This window comes from Sciurus vulgaris, assembly GCF_902686455.1.
Source record: "Sciurus vulgaris genome assembly, chromosome: 7".
NCBI classification, from domain to species: domain Eukaryota; kingdom Metazoa; phylum Chordata; class Mammalia; order Rodentia; family Sciuridae; genus Sciurus; species Sciurus vulgaris.
The window spans coordinates 115,103,180-115,119,845 of NC_136467.1; the positions used below are offsets into that span (position 1 = coordinate 115,103,180).

At 34.1% G+C, this 16,666-nt stretch overlaps 1 protein-coding gene across 6 annotated transcripts in view; it reads right to left on the reverse strand.

Annotated features, from left to right (window-relative positions):
* Window positions 1-16,666, reverse strand: part of UBR2 (ubiquitin protein ligase E3 component n-recognin 2) — a 129,049-nt gene that overhangs the window by 50,966 nt on the left and 61,417 nt on the right. For 4 of the 6 annotated variants that reach the window (XR_013765158.1, XM_079147710.1, XM_079147712.1 and 1 more), the window contains 5 exons: window positions 16,260-16,358; window positions 4,321-4,484; window positions 4,142-4,241; window positions 3,223-3,351; window positions 1,912-2,095 (listed from right to left, as the gene is read on the reverse strand). Coding sequence is in view for 4 of the 6 variants with exons in the window: in XM_079147710.1 (XP_079003836.1) it covers window positions 1,912-2,095; window positions 3,223-3,351; window positions 4,142-4,241; window positions 4,321-4,484; window positions 16,260-16,358 (676 nt within the window). In the remaining 2 variants the exon portion in view is untranslated. Of the gene's footprint in view, window positions 1-1,911; window positions 2,096-3,222; window positions 3,352-4,141; window positions 4,242-4,320; window positions 4,485-4,640; window positions 4,785-16,259; window positions 16,359-16,428; window positions 16,528-16,666 lie in introns of those variants that run through there. The other 2 variants (XM_079147711.1, XR_013765159.1) reach the window with 2 other exon arrangements.

Here is a 16,666-nt window from a genome sequence, read left to right on the forward strand (position 1 = left end):
ATCAAAGCCTTTCTGGTTCCTAACTTCAAGAGGCTCTTTTTTTGTGGTTTGACCTTCGTTAATTCTGATTGTGTCCCGTTTATGTCATTGCCTAAATAGAGAATGCTCTTTACAATCTTGTCAATATACATTGGCCACCTTCCATATCTAGGAAGACCTGCATTACTGACCCATCCTAATAACTTGTTCTCAACAGTTATTGCTCAAGTTCTATTAGCACACACTCCAAGTTGTGCATAACCAGTTTTTTTTGTAAATTTGCTTATTAGCTCACCAATTACATTATAAGCACTCAGGATAGGGATCATCAAATACAGTGAGATGTATACTGCAAAATATTCACTGCACAAATTTCGGGAGGTAAAGATCTAGGCAGAGATTAGTACCTTTTTAGGATATTGACTTTCTTCACTGTGGATGACTACCAGTCTCAGCTTCTAACCCATAAAACCAGATTTTTAAAGGAAGAAGAGATCAGTGGATGAATTGGACAAGGGACCCACTTTCCTGCCTTTTATTCCAGTCCTTCTCCAGAACATGATATCAGTTGCCTACGTTGAGAACCAACAGTTTTCAGTTGCTCAATACACATATAAAAACAGAACTGGGCCCAAACAAGTTATAGGAATAGGATAAACTTTTTTGTATGATCACAATTTCACTCTAGGTAACTATCTACTGTACTATTTCAATATTCATATGTTTAAGAAGAACAACTGCATAAGCCTCAGAGTAAGTAATATCAATTCACTACAACTTCAATAACACACCCCAAAGACAGCTGGCACACCAAGGTCTATCAGCAGGGCAATGTGATAATGCTTAGATCAATGAAAAAATGCTGTCAGAATGAAAGAGGGATCACTACTACTGACCCTAGTTATGAAGGAATACTATGAACAACTCTAGGCTCCTAAATTCCTTGAAAGACACAAAGTACCAACACTCTCATGGAGAAATAAGATAATTTGAATATGCCTATAATTATTGAAGAAACTGAATCAATAATAAACAATCCTGAAAACATCATATGGTTACATTGGTGAACTTTATCAAACATTTAAGGAAAATATATGAATTCTTTACAATCTCTGCTAGGAAAAACAGAGAGCAAAACAAAACAAAAACAAAGTACATACCTTTATATCATTAAAAATTACTGAACCACAAACATAGGTTAAATTATATATCCTGCAATGGGTAACAATATCTATCTTCTGATAACTTCTATTCTCTGAGTTAAAATGGAACTTAAGGGAACAATGGTGTGTGAGCAGGATTGAATCAAGAAATATGGAAGTTGTACTGAAATGAATTTGCAGAGATGGATAAGTGCATATTCAAAGTCTTTGGCTACTGCAAGATGGCAGCTTCAGATATTTTAACAATTATAAATGACTTGTAAATCAATTACTGAGTTTAAAAAACTATCACCCCAATATGGCACTCATTTATAAACTTCTGCTTAAAAGGTTACCAACAAATGTGTAAGGTACAGCTTAGAGGGAGAAAAAGCCTAGGGTTGCTTAGTTTATTAGCAAATGTGTAAGTGTGGATTTGTTTGATTTTTAAGAACACAGACTTTGAAGCTGGATTGAATTAAACAATAAAACATGTAGCATCTGTAGTTAAGTCTATGGTACAATGGTTATAAACATGGCCAGTGATGCCAAACAGCTTCAAAATGCCAATTCTGATTCTTCTTTGCCATGTGACACTAAGTACACTCTATGTGTCTTAGTTTTCCCATCTGTGAAGCAACTAATATTAATACCTACCTCCTGTGATGATCAAATAAACACATAAAACTCTAAGAATAATAGGTATAATAGTAGGTACTCATAAATCTTAACCACCATGAATAATAATTGAAGACAATTTTAGGGTTCTTTTTTAGGGGAAATGCTTTACCTGCAAGTAAGCGAGAAACTGGGAGGTGAATGCTAACTTTTTCTTGGGAAACACAGTATCTGATAGTTTCCACTGAATGTCCACAAATACTTAGTGTGATAGGCTGTTCACCATCAGTAAAACCACCATGACACTGCATCAATACAGCGAGGCATTTCTTGTAAGCTTCAATTAACACTTTTTCCTAAAAAAGAGGGTTTTTCTGTAAGTTATTCAAAAGACTGGGTTTCTACAACATTGAATAAGCACATCAAATTTGATGATGAGTAAGTACCTCAGATAACAATATGGATAAAACCAAACTCAATTCTCCCTCCCAGAATTGGTCTCTTCCAGTGGCTCCTGTCCCATTGAATGTTATCTCCTATCAATGAAGCTACTGGGAATCTAGAAGCTATTCTAATACTCTGTGTACTCTACCTCACTCCACATCTGTCTGATCTATTATCAAGCTGGCATCTGCATCTAAATTTCGCCCTAATTAGCCACTTCTCTCTACCTTCAGTAACTCCCAGGCATGACCAACCATCTTTTCTAGTCTGTGCTTCAGCGCTTGCCTCATCTACCCATTCTCTGCACAGAATAATTTTGAAAAACATGTAAATTAGATCAAGTCACTTTTCTGCTAGGTAGTCTCTAATGGCTTCCCACCTTCAGTAAAAACACAGTGCAAACTTCCTTCCATAGCTTCCCAGCCCTGCAAAGTCAGGTATTCCTGCTCACCTCACTACCCTCAACCTCTCTGCTCCAACCAAAGTGTCTTCTCATATCTCCGAGAACACAGTCCTCCTCACCACAGGATATTATTAAAAAAAAAAAAAAAGAATATTCCAAGTGAGGAATATTCTTTATTCTTTGTTCAATAAAATTTTACAAAGTTCAGAACTCCTTACACATATTCACCTGTTCCTCATTGCCTAAGTTACAAAAGCTCTTATTTATACTTTATTGCCAAAGGAAGGCCAAAAGAATTTTAAAACACAGGACGAATGTACCAATAGTAAAACTTTTTTTTGGATAAATTTATAAATTACTATTTTATATGTTCAAAGTATATAAAGGAATATGGAAAAAATGAAGATATAGTTACATTAGGGAAGAGAGGGTGGGAGATTATTTCCTTTTCTATTTACCAAGGTTTTTCTTAAGGCTTTAAAGGTTTACCATTTTTTATTACATTTACAGTTGAAAAGGGAAAACATGCTATTTTATGAGCTAAGCTATAAAACTGTTTTCTGCAAATCTCTTAGGATTCTGTCTATTCCCCTTCTTTTATTTTTCTCTTATCCCTCACACCTAGAAGCAACTCACATCTAAAGCACACCAGTCCTGCATCATTGAAATGACATGTGTTAGTTTCATTTGTAGTGTAAAGGCTGCTTCCCACTCTGGTTCCATTTCAATGTGTTGTCCTACTTGACGGGTGATTGGATCCATTCCCTTAAAGAAAGTAAAAAAAATTTTATATAAATAAAAACTATACCTTTTATAAGAAACGAAAGAAATAATGCAGGATAAATATATATTGATTATAAAATCATACAAGTCTTAACAGGAAGCTTCAAGTAGTTATGAAAACTCATAGCTTTTTAAATTATATATTTATGTAACATTCTCTAAAATACAATGAAAAAAATCCTAATAAACTATAGGATGAATTGTTATCTCTAAATCTGCTTCAGAAAACAAAATATTTTAATATTTCACTGTAATAATCTTTCAAATTCCTTTTTAACTCTACTATCCATATTAAAAGAAGTTAGGAGAAATTTGACAGGCTTTTGATATTTTCGGTGGTGTCAGTTATAGAATCCAGGCCCTCATACATGCTAAGCACATGTTCTAATACTGAGCTATATCTACAGCCCCTTGACAAGTTTTTAAATGTTACTGAACTGGTAAATACATACTAATGATAACCAAAAGAAAACCAAATACAAAAAAAGCACTAGATGCCAGAACCTTTGTTGGAATCTCATTCACTCTACACCTTTCTAAGAGTCTCCAATTAGAGAGGAGTTTCTTGATCCAAATTGTAGCCATTCCAATTGATCTTTTGGAAATGTGCTCAAAATGAAGAGAACAATAAAAAAAACCGAAACAAAAAACAAACAAACAAAAAATCACAGAGAGAAAGGTGTTCAGTTCAATGAACAATAGCAAAAACCAAAAAAAAAAAAAAAAAAAAGACTAAAAAAAGAAAAAAGAGAAAGTGTCAATTTATACATACCTGCATGCATTTCAGTAACTCCAAAAAGGCATCAAACCCTTCTAGGAACTTCTGCCTCAGCTCATCTGACCATTCAGTTGGTTTGCTAATTAACACATACCTGAACAAGATAACAGTAGCAATGAACGTATTAAGATTTTACAAGCTGTGACTGGTCTGACAATTAAAGAAAAACTTACTTGAGATCTAAAATAAGGCTCTGAACTCTCCTAAATTTGAAGGCTTGTAAAGCAGTATATCGTTCAAACTGAAATCTGCCCTGGGCATCTCGATGTCTCAAATGATCCATGAAAGTCTTAATAATAATGGTCATCAGGTTTTCTTCTGTGATAAGCATTCGAGCCTAAAACAAAGTATATCAGAATGCATGATAATCAAAAGCTATTTGCTAGGAAGCTAAAAAAGTCAGTGATATTGCTTTTGCATTAAACTTTTTTTCAACACAACTATATAATATTATAAATGCATTACTGGATATTTCTAAATAACAATTACTTACTCCAATTGCCACGTGTATGGAGCAACAATTATATCAGATGCCAGAATGTTAGAAGACAGATCCAAGGTTCATTATTCAAAGATAATTCAGGGTGGGGGATCTGAACCAGGCTGCAAACTTTCCTTAACTGAGACATTTAGACACCTATAATGGTACGGTATAATTATTCTAGGATCCAGAGGTTTATGGCACAGATTTTTTTAGAATTCAGTATGAAACTATATTGCCTCAATCTCCCTATTTGAAATTTATTGTTTTCATTTCTATATGAAAAGAAAGGTATAAACAAATATACATATGTACACATACACACACATATTTTGAATAAGGAATTATGTGTAAATGACATCAAATATAACAGGTAAAAAGTAAGTTTCCTAGCTCCTGAGGCCTTCCATGCAAATGCAGACACTGCTGGCAGTTTCTTGCATTCTTCTAAAGATGGTATGTTTATATATTATTTATATATATGACACACATATAATTTGAATATATAAAGTATATATAAATATGTATATATCTCTCTCCCCCCCAAGAATAGCATATTATAAATACTATTTTGTTCTTGTTATAGCTTAATTAATTAATTAATTTTTGCCATGCTAGGAATTGAACCCAGGTCCTTGCATATGCTAAGCAAGTACTTTACCAACTGAGCTATATCCCTAGCCCTATATAATGTATTTTTAGAGACTGTTCCATATCAGTTCATATATAGTTCCCTCATTCTTCCCCCCCGTGTCCCGGTACTATGGAATGCATCCAAGGGTATTTCTGGTCCTTTTATATTTTGAGGCAGGGTCTCGCTAAGTTTCCCAGACTGAACTTGAACTTGCGATCCTCCTGCTTCAGTCTCCAAAATTGCTGGGATCACAGGCGTGCACCACTGTGTCTGGCTTCCTCATTCTTTTTAATTATCATCAAGTATGTTTGTATCATATTTTATTTAGTTGGACCTTACTGGTAAGATTTGGGTTGTTTCCAGATCTAAGCTATTACAAAAGATGTTGCAATAAATATTCACTGTGTACAGTTACAAATATATGTACAGACTAATTTCCTAAAAGTAGAATTACTATAGTATATATACATTATAAATTTTGACATTATCACCAAACTGTCTCCATAAAAGGCTTAATAATCTATATGCCCATCTACAATGTAGACCTTACCCCTACTATAACACAATGTAACTTTAAACACTGAGGTTTACCATTCTGATCATGATCTTTTTTATTACAGTAAAAATAGACTTTCTGACTTAATTAAGGAAAACTGAAATGATCAGAATGGCAGAGTATTTTCCAGTGAAGATTAAAAGTCAAGTATAAAAGGGTAAAGGGTATTAATAGATTAAACAAAAGGATTTTTCTTTTTGTTGTATTAACTGATTTTGAGGATGATAAATAAGTATGATTCAATTCCCATGAGTTAAGAAAAAATTGTGTATAACTAGCTTACAAGACTTAGAGCAGGTCGTAAAAAGTTTGGTGGAGAGACAACATTGTTAGAATTTAAATCTCACAATCAGGGCACTTACTATCATTTTTGGTTTCAGGTAAATGTTAAAAGAGATGGTTCACCTGTACATAGTTTTGGATTAGATTCTAATTGTCTTTACTGGGTGCCAAATAAAAACATTAACAGGTTGACCCATTAGAAATGTCCCATTAAAATGGGAGCTATGCTGGCATTTCTACTTCTAAAAAGATAACTAATAAAATTTAGAAACAGAAGGATTTTTAAAAAAAACCTTATGTGCTTGCTTCATCATTTTATGCCAAGATTGTTGCTAACCTTTCAAGGTAATTTTTAGCACTAAAAATCTAACATTACTATACAGTCCTAGAGTACTTCTTATCATATATCCTTAAAAAAAACCTCAACTAGTTTTTATGCCTACAGTACACTTTGCTTTAAAAGGCATTACCACTGCTTACTTCACAGTTTTTCTTTCTTTTTTTTTTTGGTAATTCGTATTCAGTTTCATATTGCAAGGCACATCATACATTTAACAGCATATTGAAAATGGGCCAAATTCTCCCCTAAAACTAAAAAACTTCACTGAACAATAACAATGGCCTATGCACACACTTTGGTAAATTAAATGCAATAGAATGGTACAGGGATAATGCTGACTGAGGGCACATTTAAGAAAATAAACTGAAACAACCATGATACTAATTGCTTGAATTATAATTGATCAAACTATTTAAAAATGAAGACTGGGTTAACTGTATAGTAATTTGGATTCACAAAGTAACAATGTTATAAAGTAATTTCAGTAATATCTAGGGCAGGTTATTTTTAACAAGGGTTATATATAAGAATTATTAATGGAGCTTTTCCAGAAAAACTACGCTAATACTCTTTGCTCCCAGTCAGGATGAAGTATCCTGAGGCTAACCAATAATTCAGACATAACCAATAACTCTGCGAGGAACAATGAGAGTCAGAAGGAAGAAAAGGAAGGAAGGAAAAGAGAGAGGCAGGGGAAGGGAGGGAAAGATAAAGGGAAAAGAAAAATCCTCAGAGAGTTGCTGAAACATAGACTTCAGGGAATAAAATCACAGAGAAAGGGAAGTGCACAGGGAAGTGAGCAACCTTCTGTTGCAGCTTTCCCTTGGCATTGGTCTATTTTGGAAGGGGTATGAGGGAATTAATCATCCTAATGAAGAGTGCACAGAGCTGCTATTATTAGAGAGAACACCTGCTGAGATCTTAGCTATGTCAGAGTCCTAGTAAGAACAAAAGCTTGGAAAGCTGAGCCCAACATTCCTTCAGTTTCCCTCTCAGGATACCTGTAAAACTCTGAAGCTCTGCAGGATGGAGGTCTGAGAAGAGCAGAAAGCTTAGAAGAATAAAGTAGTGATCTGGCAGACTTAGAAAGATAAGGAACAAAATTAGAGCTCAGTGGTGAGTGCCTCTGGGTTTAATTCCTGGTACAAAACAAAAACACAAATCTATGAAGAATGTTAGGAGTTCAGGAAAGATGGAGTAGATGTACTTTTCTTTATTCTTCTTGTTAAGTATAACTATAAACCCCAAACATCATATACCAAAGGAATATAAGACTCTTAAAAGGTGAAGAGAAGGGGTTGGGGTTGTGGCTCAGTGGTAAAGTGTCTGCCTCGCATAAGTGGGGCAATGGGTTTGATCTTCAGCACCACATAAAAATAAAATGAAGGTATTGTGTCTATCTACAACTAAAAAATACATTAAAAAAACAAAACAAAACAAAAAGATGAAGAGAAGGTGGCAAAATGGCTAGGACATCCAGGACCCAAGGAATGACATGGTGGTGAGGTCCCTGAGTTTTTTGTTTCCTCATACGTATTTGAATTTGAACTGAAGGAGTTTGCAAACTGGAACACCAATGGGACCCATATTTAACTAGTAAGTCAGCCAGCCAACCAATAAAAGGCCTGATGTTTGTAGCTATAGGAAAGGAGTAACATAACAAGACAGAAGAAAACTTTCAGACAATAACTCTTTTCCAGACAACCGCCACAGAAAAATAATCTGTGACCCCATTTCCACTCATACCAGCAAAGGCTGAGTTGAGAGGTAAGCCTAGACTTCCACCCTTGCAAGGCAGAAATGTGGTGCCCAACTGTAATATGTTGCCTAAAAGAAGCAGCTGGTTGATTTGTATTCTGGTACAAGTTATTTTATCATGAACTAATACTCTAAGTTGTTCGATGTTCAAATTTTTTTTAGAAGTTGATGGACCTTTATTTTATTCATTTATTTATATGTGGTGCAGAGAATCAAACTCGGTGTTTCACACATGCTAGGCAAGCACTCTACCACTGAGCCATAACCCCAGCCCCTACAGTAACCCTTAAGAGAATATTAAATGAATGTACAAGTTACTAAAGAGGGATATAAAACAACTAATCAAAAATTATAAAGAAGAGAAAAGCAAAAATAGATGGGTCAAACAAAAAATTGTAAAATGGTAAACAGAAAGTCAAATGTATCGGGGATTATAATACAACAAATAATATAATTAAATTATTAAGGGAATGTCAGACTACATATAAATAATACAACCCAAATACATGTTTTAATAAGAGACACAGCTTGAATGTAAGGATACAAAAGAGTTTAAAAATATAACAATGGAAAAAGATGTACTAGGCAAGCACTGGCCAAAAGCAGTTTTTGCCGTGATTACATATCAAGGTCAGAGCACTGTTTTGAGATAAAACGATAAAAGATTTAATATAGGAAGTCCAGAAATTCTAATTTGTATGTACCCAATCACATAGCTTCAAGATACATAGAGCAAAATCAGAAAATTAAAAGAAGAAAGAGATTAACAATCAGCTCCATACTGATAGACAAAAAAAATCAGTAAGGTCATAGAAGACCTGCACACTGAAAATAACAAACTTGATCTAACTGATATAAACACTGCATCTAATAATGATAGAATGCACATTATTTCCAAGTGCACCCTAAACATTTATCAAAACTGAAAATACTTTGAGCCATGAAACAAGGTTCAACAAATTCCAAAGGATTCAAATCACATAGAGTTATGTTCTCTAATCATAGTGAAATAAGCTAGAAATCTTCAACAAAATAATAACTAGAAACTGCCCAAATGTTTTGAAAATGGGCAACATACTTCTAAATAACATATGGGTCAAAGAAAATATCACAAAGGAACTGAGTTTTCTGAATTGCATAATAATGACACAGAAAATTGTGGGATGCAGTTAAAATTATGCTCAGAAGGGAACTTAAATTTTAAATGATCTTATTAAAAAAAAGAAAGACTCAATTTTTTTTTCTTTTGGCACTAGGCATTGAACCCAGGGCCTTGCACATGCTACCACTCAGCTACATCCCAAATTGACCAAATTATGCTATGTTCATGTACAAATATGTAACAATGAAAACCATTATGATGTAGAAATATAGTGTACCAATAAAAAGAAAGTCTGAAAGTAAATCATCTCAATACCTATTGTAAGAAACTACAAAAAGAATGGTAAAATTAATCTAAATAAAATACAAAAAGGGAAATAACAGTAGAAATTAACAAAACAAAGCAAATGTACAAAAGAGAAAAATCGATGCAAGTAAATATTGTCTCTTTGAAAGGAAAAAAGGGGAGAGATCTTCAGAAAGACTAATTAGAAAAAGAGAAAAATTTAAATTCAAAACAGTCTATAAAACCTACAGATCTTAAAAATATTAAATAGAAAATAAGGTAAGATCAGGACCAATTTAAATCAATGTAACTGGAAACTTAGGTGAAATGAGCAAATTGGAAGAAACACCACTGTTTTTTATTAAAAGAACAGAATGTTTCAGTAGTTCTATACCTATTAAAGAAATTAAAATGGTATAAAAATGTTTTCACAAAGAAATTTCCAGGTCCAAACGGTACATCAGAGAATTCTTCCCAATAGTTAAAAACACGGTAACTTATTCTACATAAACTTTTCCAGAAAACAAAATACACTTGTCAATTTATTTATTTTGTTTCCCCTTGCCGATTTTTTTTAAATTTTTAAAATTTTTTTTTAAATTTATTTTTATTGTAAACAAATGGGATACATGTTGTTTCAGTTTGTACATGGAGTAATAGCATACCATTTGCATATTCATATATTTACATAGAGTAATGATGTTTGATTCATTCTGTTATTTTTTCCTTCTCCCCCTACCCCTCCCACCTCTCTTTTCCCTCTGTACAGTCCCTCCTTCCTCCATTCTTGTCCCCCTCCCACCCCCCCATTAAGTGTCATCATCCGCTTATCAGTGAGATCATTCCTCTTTTGGATTTTTGAGATTGGCTTATCTCACTTAACATGATATTCTCCAATTTCATCCATTTGCCTGCAAATGCCATAATTTTATTATTCTTTATAGCTGACTTGTCAATTTATGAACAAGTACTCCATAGTCTTTTTACTCCCACATTTTTTTACTGGTACATTACAGATGCACATAATGATGGGATTTGTTGCTACATATGCATATATACACACAATATAACAATATAATGTGGCTAATATCACTCCCCAGCACTTCCCAAGTCCTCCATAATCTTGGTAACAAAACCCAAAAAGGTCATTACAAGAAAAGAAAATTGCCATCTAATCTCTTATAAATAAGGGTGCATAAAATGAATCAAGCAATACAGAAAAAGAATTTAAGAAATCACAACCACATTTGTCTTATTTCCTAATGCATTAGTAATATGACATTTGAAAAAAAAAATCAATTCACATAAAATCACCTTAACAGACAAAAGGAGAAAAAAATTTACATGGTCACATCATCTAGTTGTTTTCCTGAATTCATGAAAATTATGTATCTATTCACGATTTTTTAAAAAAAAACAAGCAAAAATCGCTCAGCACGCTAGGAATAAAAGGGAATTTCTTTAACAGAATCTATAACCAACCAATCAAGCGAAACCCCATCATATCTTATGGTGAAATATTAAAAGCACTTCTCCTGAGATCAGAAATGGGACCAAGATTCCTGCTTTGTATTTACCACTTGTACTCCATATTTTACTGGAGGCTTCAGTCAGTATAATAAAGAAAACAAAAAAGCAGCAAATATTGGGAAATAAGAGCTAAATACTGCCTCCATTCACTGCTGATAAGACTACGTACACAGAAAATCCTAAATTCTCGAATTCTGATAACATGGATGAGTCCACTAAGTGAAAACTTGTCGGGCTATACAGTTACCACAGGTTTACTTTTCTGTATATTCTCTTATCTCAATAAAGTCAAAATCCCAAACCAAACAAATGCCTGGGCCCCATCTCCACAGCCTATAACTCTGCAAAGAATGGGAAGGGAAAAGGCAGTAGGCTAGGAAAAGGCAGAAGAAAACTGCTTTCAATAGTTCCATGGGTGATTTGGAAGCAAGCCTATTGTTCTAGAGTAGAGAACGGTATTAAGTATGTAAGTGACACCAGGTTAGGGTAAAGAAGATCTGCAACTGAGAAAAATATAATTATAAAAATTAGCTCACAATAAAATCTGAAAAGTATTTCTAAGATATAACCTCCCAAACATTCTTAGATTAAATCTTCAACAACAACCACAACCTAGATAATTCTTCTGTTATTTAATTTGTTCTAGAGTATAAAGAGAAGAAATATACCCAATTTATTTTACAAGGTCAAAATCTAATTAAAAACACACACAGGAGGGAAACTGACCTACTTAACTTGTGAATATATATGCAAAAATTCTAAATAAAATACCATCAAACCAAGCTTAGCACTGTGGCCATGTAACAATTGTAATACAGTATCAGCATGCTTCAAAAGTAGAAAAACCAACAAATATATTAGCTACATTAATAGATCAATGATACAAGATTTTCCCTTTTCTTTTACCAATGTATTTGTTTCATTAACCATATACACGTGTGTGGGTATACACACGCACGCACACACTAAATATAAATATATATATATGTGTATATATATATATATGTTGCTTAGGGCCTAAGTTGCTGAGGCTGGCTTTGAATTTGCAATCCTCCTGAGTAGCTGGAATTACAGGCATGCATCACCACTCGCAGATAAAATAACATTTATTAACTGAGAATCTCTTATGGTTGGGTAAAAACAGTTGGAATACCTGAGGGTCACAAGAGAGAGCAAACCATAAGTCTTGCCCTGCATTTGGAGAGGCAAAGCAAATGAACTCTTAAAAAGACAGTGTTAAGCAGTAAATAAATGTGAAGTGGTAATTCTCTGTATTTACTTACTTTATTAAGTATCTTCTGTATTTACTGGGTGAAATAATGGCTACTAAACATCTTTTAGCAATGTCAAGTAATCCCTAAGAGAAAACTGAATACAGAACCAAACCAACTTTTTTTTTTTAATGTCAATGGACCTTTATTTTGTTTATTTATATGTGATGCTGAGAATCGAACCCAGTGCCTCACACATGCTAGGCAAGCACTCTACCACTGAGCCCAAACCAACTCTTGACAATGGAGCACTATAATGTGTTTCTTGGTCTGTGTTTGCATTTGTGTTCACTTGTTCCCTCTTTTCACCCCGGCTAATTTCATTAATTGTATTTATCTTGTCAAGGATATTAACATAGTAGAACTGCCCAGGAAGCATTGAAGCAACACAGATGAGAAGGACCTTATGGATACTCAGCCCACACTTCTGCCTTTCCTTCATAGAAGATTATTTCCCAGCCCCTGGGATATAGCTCAGTTGGTAGAGTGCTTGCCTTGCATGCACAAGGCCCTGGGTTCAATCCCCAGCACCAAAAAAAAAAAAAAAAAAAAAGATTATTTCCCTAACATCCCTCACATGGGTGTTGAGCCTCTGTTTGAATATTTCCACTGGGAGGATGTTACTTTTGCTAACATTTTTGTGTGTTTGGAATTGTTACATTTTGCCATTTGGCTTTTGATTCTTTAATTTTTTATTTTATTCTGGGGGAGAAAATAGGTAAGTTCAAAAGCAAAATTATTTATCCCAACTAAAACAATTTTAAAATAGGTTGGCTATTCCCACTGGAACTACTTCATCCTATTTGAGAGACTAACTTTTTTTAAATTTATTTTTTATTTGTAGATGGACACATTTATTCATTCATTCATTCATTTATTTATTTATGGTGCTGAGGATAGAACCCAGTGCCTCACATGTGCTAGGCAAGTGCTCCACCACTGAAATATAACCCCAGTACTGGCTAACTCTCTTACTGAAGCATTTTAAGTATCAAGATTCTAAATTGCAGAACCGGAATTACAGTAACCCTAGAATTCAGATGTATCTGTCAACCAATGGAGGTAGTTAGGTACTACTAATCTATGGAAGGGAGATTCCAGAAACAGATTTGAATCAAGGACATTAAGATGGTGTCAGAGGGTGAGGCCACTCTGAAAATACTACTATTACCACTCTTCCATATTTTCCACTAGCCCTAAGGTATCAATTAAGTGTAGTGAAGAGAAAAATAAATCAAATTCTATGAAATACCTTATGTCTAGAAATTTCACTCAGTTATAAGTCAAAAATTCCGAGTCATTGTTATACTTCTCCTTCAATCTCGACATCTAAGCCAGTCACCAAATCCAACATTCCTCAAACCCATTTGACTAGTTCTGTAGATTTTACTACCCAAAAGTATCTCATAGCCATAGTTAGCATTAATTCTTATCTGGATCACTGCATTAGGGTCACATTAGGTCTAATTAGGTTCTCTTCTATTTAGGTTCCCCACATTCACTATTTATTTATTTATTTATTTATTTATTTATTTATTTATTTATTTATTGTTGTTATTCTAATTTTTTGTATGACAGTAGAATGCATTTATACATTTTGATAGGTCATAAATGGAGTGCAATTTCTCATTTTTCTAACTATACATACTGTAGGATCACATCAGTCATACAGTCATATATGAACATGAGGTAATAATGTCTGTTTCACTCTACTATCCTTCCTAACTCCATACTTTCCCCTCCCTTCACTCCCTTCTACCTAATATAAAGTGACTCTATTCTTCCCTATCCCCCCTCCTTTATTGTGAATTAGTATCCACATATCAGACAAAACATTCAGCCTTTGTTTTTTTGGGTTTGGCTTATTTCACTTAGCATGACATTCTCTAACTCCATCCATTTACCAGCAAATGCTATAACTGCATTCTTCTTTAAAGTTGAGTAATATTCCATTGTGTGTGTGTGTATACATATATATTTTATTTATCCATTCATCTGTTGAAGGGCACCTAGGTTGGTTCCACATTTTAGCTACTGTGAGTTTAGCTGCTATAAACGTTAATGTGGCTGCAACACTGTAGTATGTTGATTTTAAGTCCTTTGAGTACAAATCGAGGAGTGACATAACTGGGTCAAATGGTGGTTCCATTCCAAGTTTTCTGAGGAATCTCCATATTGCTTTCCATAATGGCTGCATCATTTTGCATTCCCACCCACATTCACTTAAGACCTTTCAAATTTATTCCCCAAACTACAAACAGCATGATCTTTTAAAATCACTAATGTGATTTTACATGTCATTTTAATGATTTTACATGTCATTTAAATGATTTTAATGTCATTCAAAACTCTTCACTGAGACTTAGGGTACAGTTCAGTTGTAGAGTGCTTTCCTAACATGTGCTTGGCCCTGGGTTCTATCCCCCACACCACAAAGAAAACCCCAAAAGAATCGCAAAATTCTTCATTGCTCTCCCATGCTCTTAAGATGAAAACCAAATCCCTTAATTTAGCCTACAATAATAGCATTAATGGGCAATACTACAATATATCCTTCACTAGAATATATCTTTTACTAGAATATATCCTTCAACAAAAAGAAATAGGTGGGGGTCATTTTTTTTTAAATCTGGAAAAATAAGCCTTGTTAGTAAAGGAACTGTAAAACACTCTTAAATTTATACAATTTCATTCCATGTTCAAGGATCTTTAAGTGTACTGGCTTTCCTATTTCCCCTCCCTACCTCAGGTTCTCAAGGGCCAGTCCTTCAGCAAGAACCTTCCCTCAAACCCCCTAACAAAGATGTTCCTCTCTGAATTGTGAGAGAAGCTCAGATCCCTCTTACTTTTTTTCTTTTTCTTTTTTTGTAATGCTGGAGATGGAACCCAAGGCCTTTAGCAAGCTAGGTAAGTACTTCACCACAGAGTAACACTTCCAATCCCCACTCAAATATATCAAATTCTTCAGAATTTTCATTATAATTTAATTAACTGTGTGACGCTTTCCCACTAAGTAGGGACAAGGATCACACCTGCTTTACCACTGCATTTTAAATTTTATGTGCTCAAGAAATAATAGGTGCTCAATAAATTTATTGAATCAAAAATATGATTTTTAAATTACTATATGTACTAAAACATAATGATGGCTTTAAGACCAAGTAGTGAAGCTTAATAAAAGACCACCATCATGATTTAATTGCCTTAGTCAACTCTTTCTTTTTGTTTGTTGTTTTTAGATATACATGACAAAAGAATGTATTTTGACCTATTATACTTACATAACTTACATAATAAGTTATATGACTTATTATATAAGAGTATAACTTATCTAATGAGGATCCCATTCTTGTGGTTGTACATGATGTAGAGTTACACTGGTCATGTATTCATATATGAGCATAGGAAAGTTATGTCTGATTCATTCTACTGTCTTTCTTACTTCCATCCCTCCTCCCTTCCCTTCATTCCCCTTTGTCGAATCCAATGAACTTCTATTCTTCCCCTCCCTACCCTTTCTGTATGGGGAAGAGTGGGAGAATAGGAAAATTTCTCAAAATGAGATGGTATACAATATCTTTCTGATTCTAATGTCAAGGATAAATTTGATAAATCAATCATCTTAATGTTAACTTTCAGTTCAAAACCTCCAGAAGTACTTTAATAAAGTATGGATTGAGTTTCACTGACTTTTCCCCCCAGAATTACTTTGATATTCAAGGATATGTTATAGTGTAGTTGAAGGTGTCTAAAGTCTGACTGCCTATTAGTAAAATATTACTCTATGTAGGAATAGATCTTAGTTTTCTATTATTTTAAGGCTTATTTCTGTTAGTTAAAACAAGAAAGTTCTTCTAGTCTTTCAGTACTTACAAGTGAAGGAACTGTGAATATCTGAACCGAGAGGTCTGCGATTGAAAACTCTCTGTCGTGGTCATCTGTCACATAATCACTCTGCAAACGCTCATAGTTCTATTAAGAAGGCAAAAAAAGGCAAGGAGTGCCAGCTATCAGTTACAAAGAAAAGGCAAGCACTACTCACCAGAGTAGGTGCGGTGAAGAACTGGACAGACAGAGCAGTCACCGACACTGCTCGCTCGTGATCATCCTCCATAAAATCTCTCTGCAACTGCTGGTAATTCTAAACAACAAGGGGGAGATTCACCTCTAATCCACATTGACCAAAGGTTTAAGGATTATAATGAAGTCAGTGCTGGATAAGTCTATAGGATAACACTGCTATGAGAACAATAATTGGACTGATTTCTACTGATTAAATA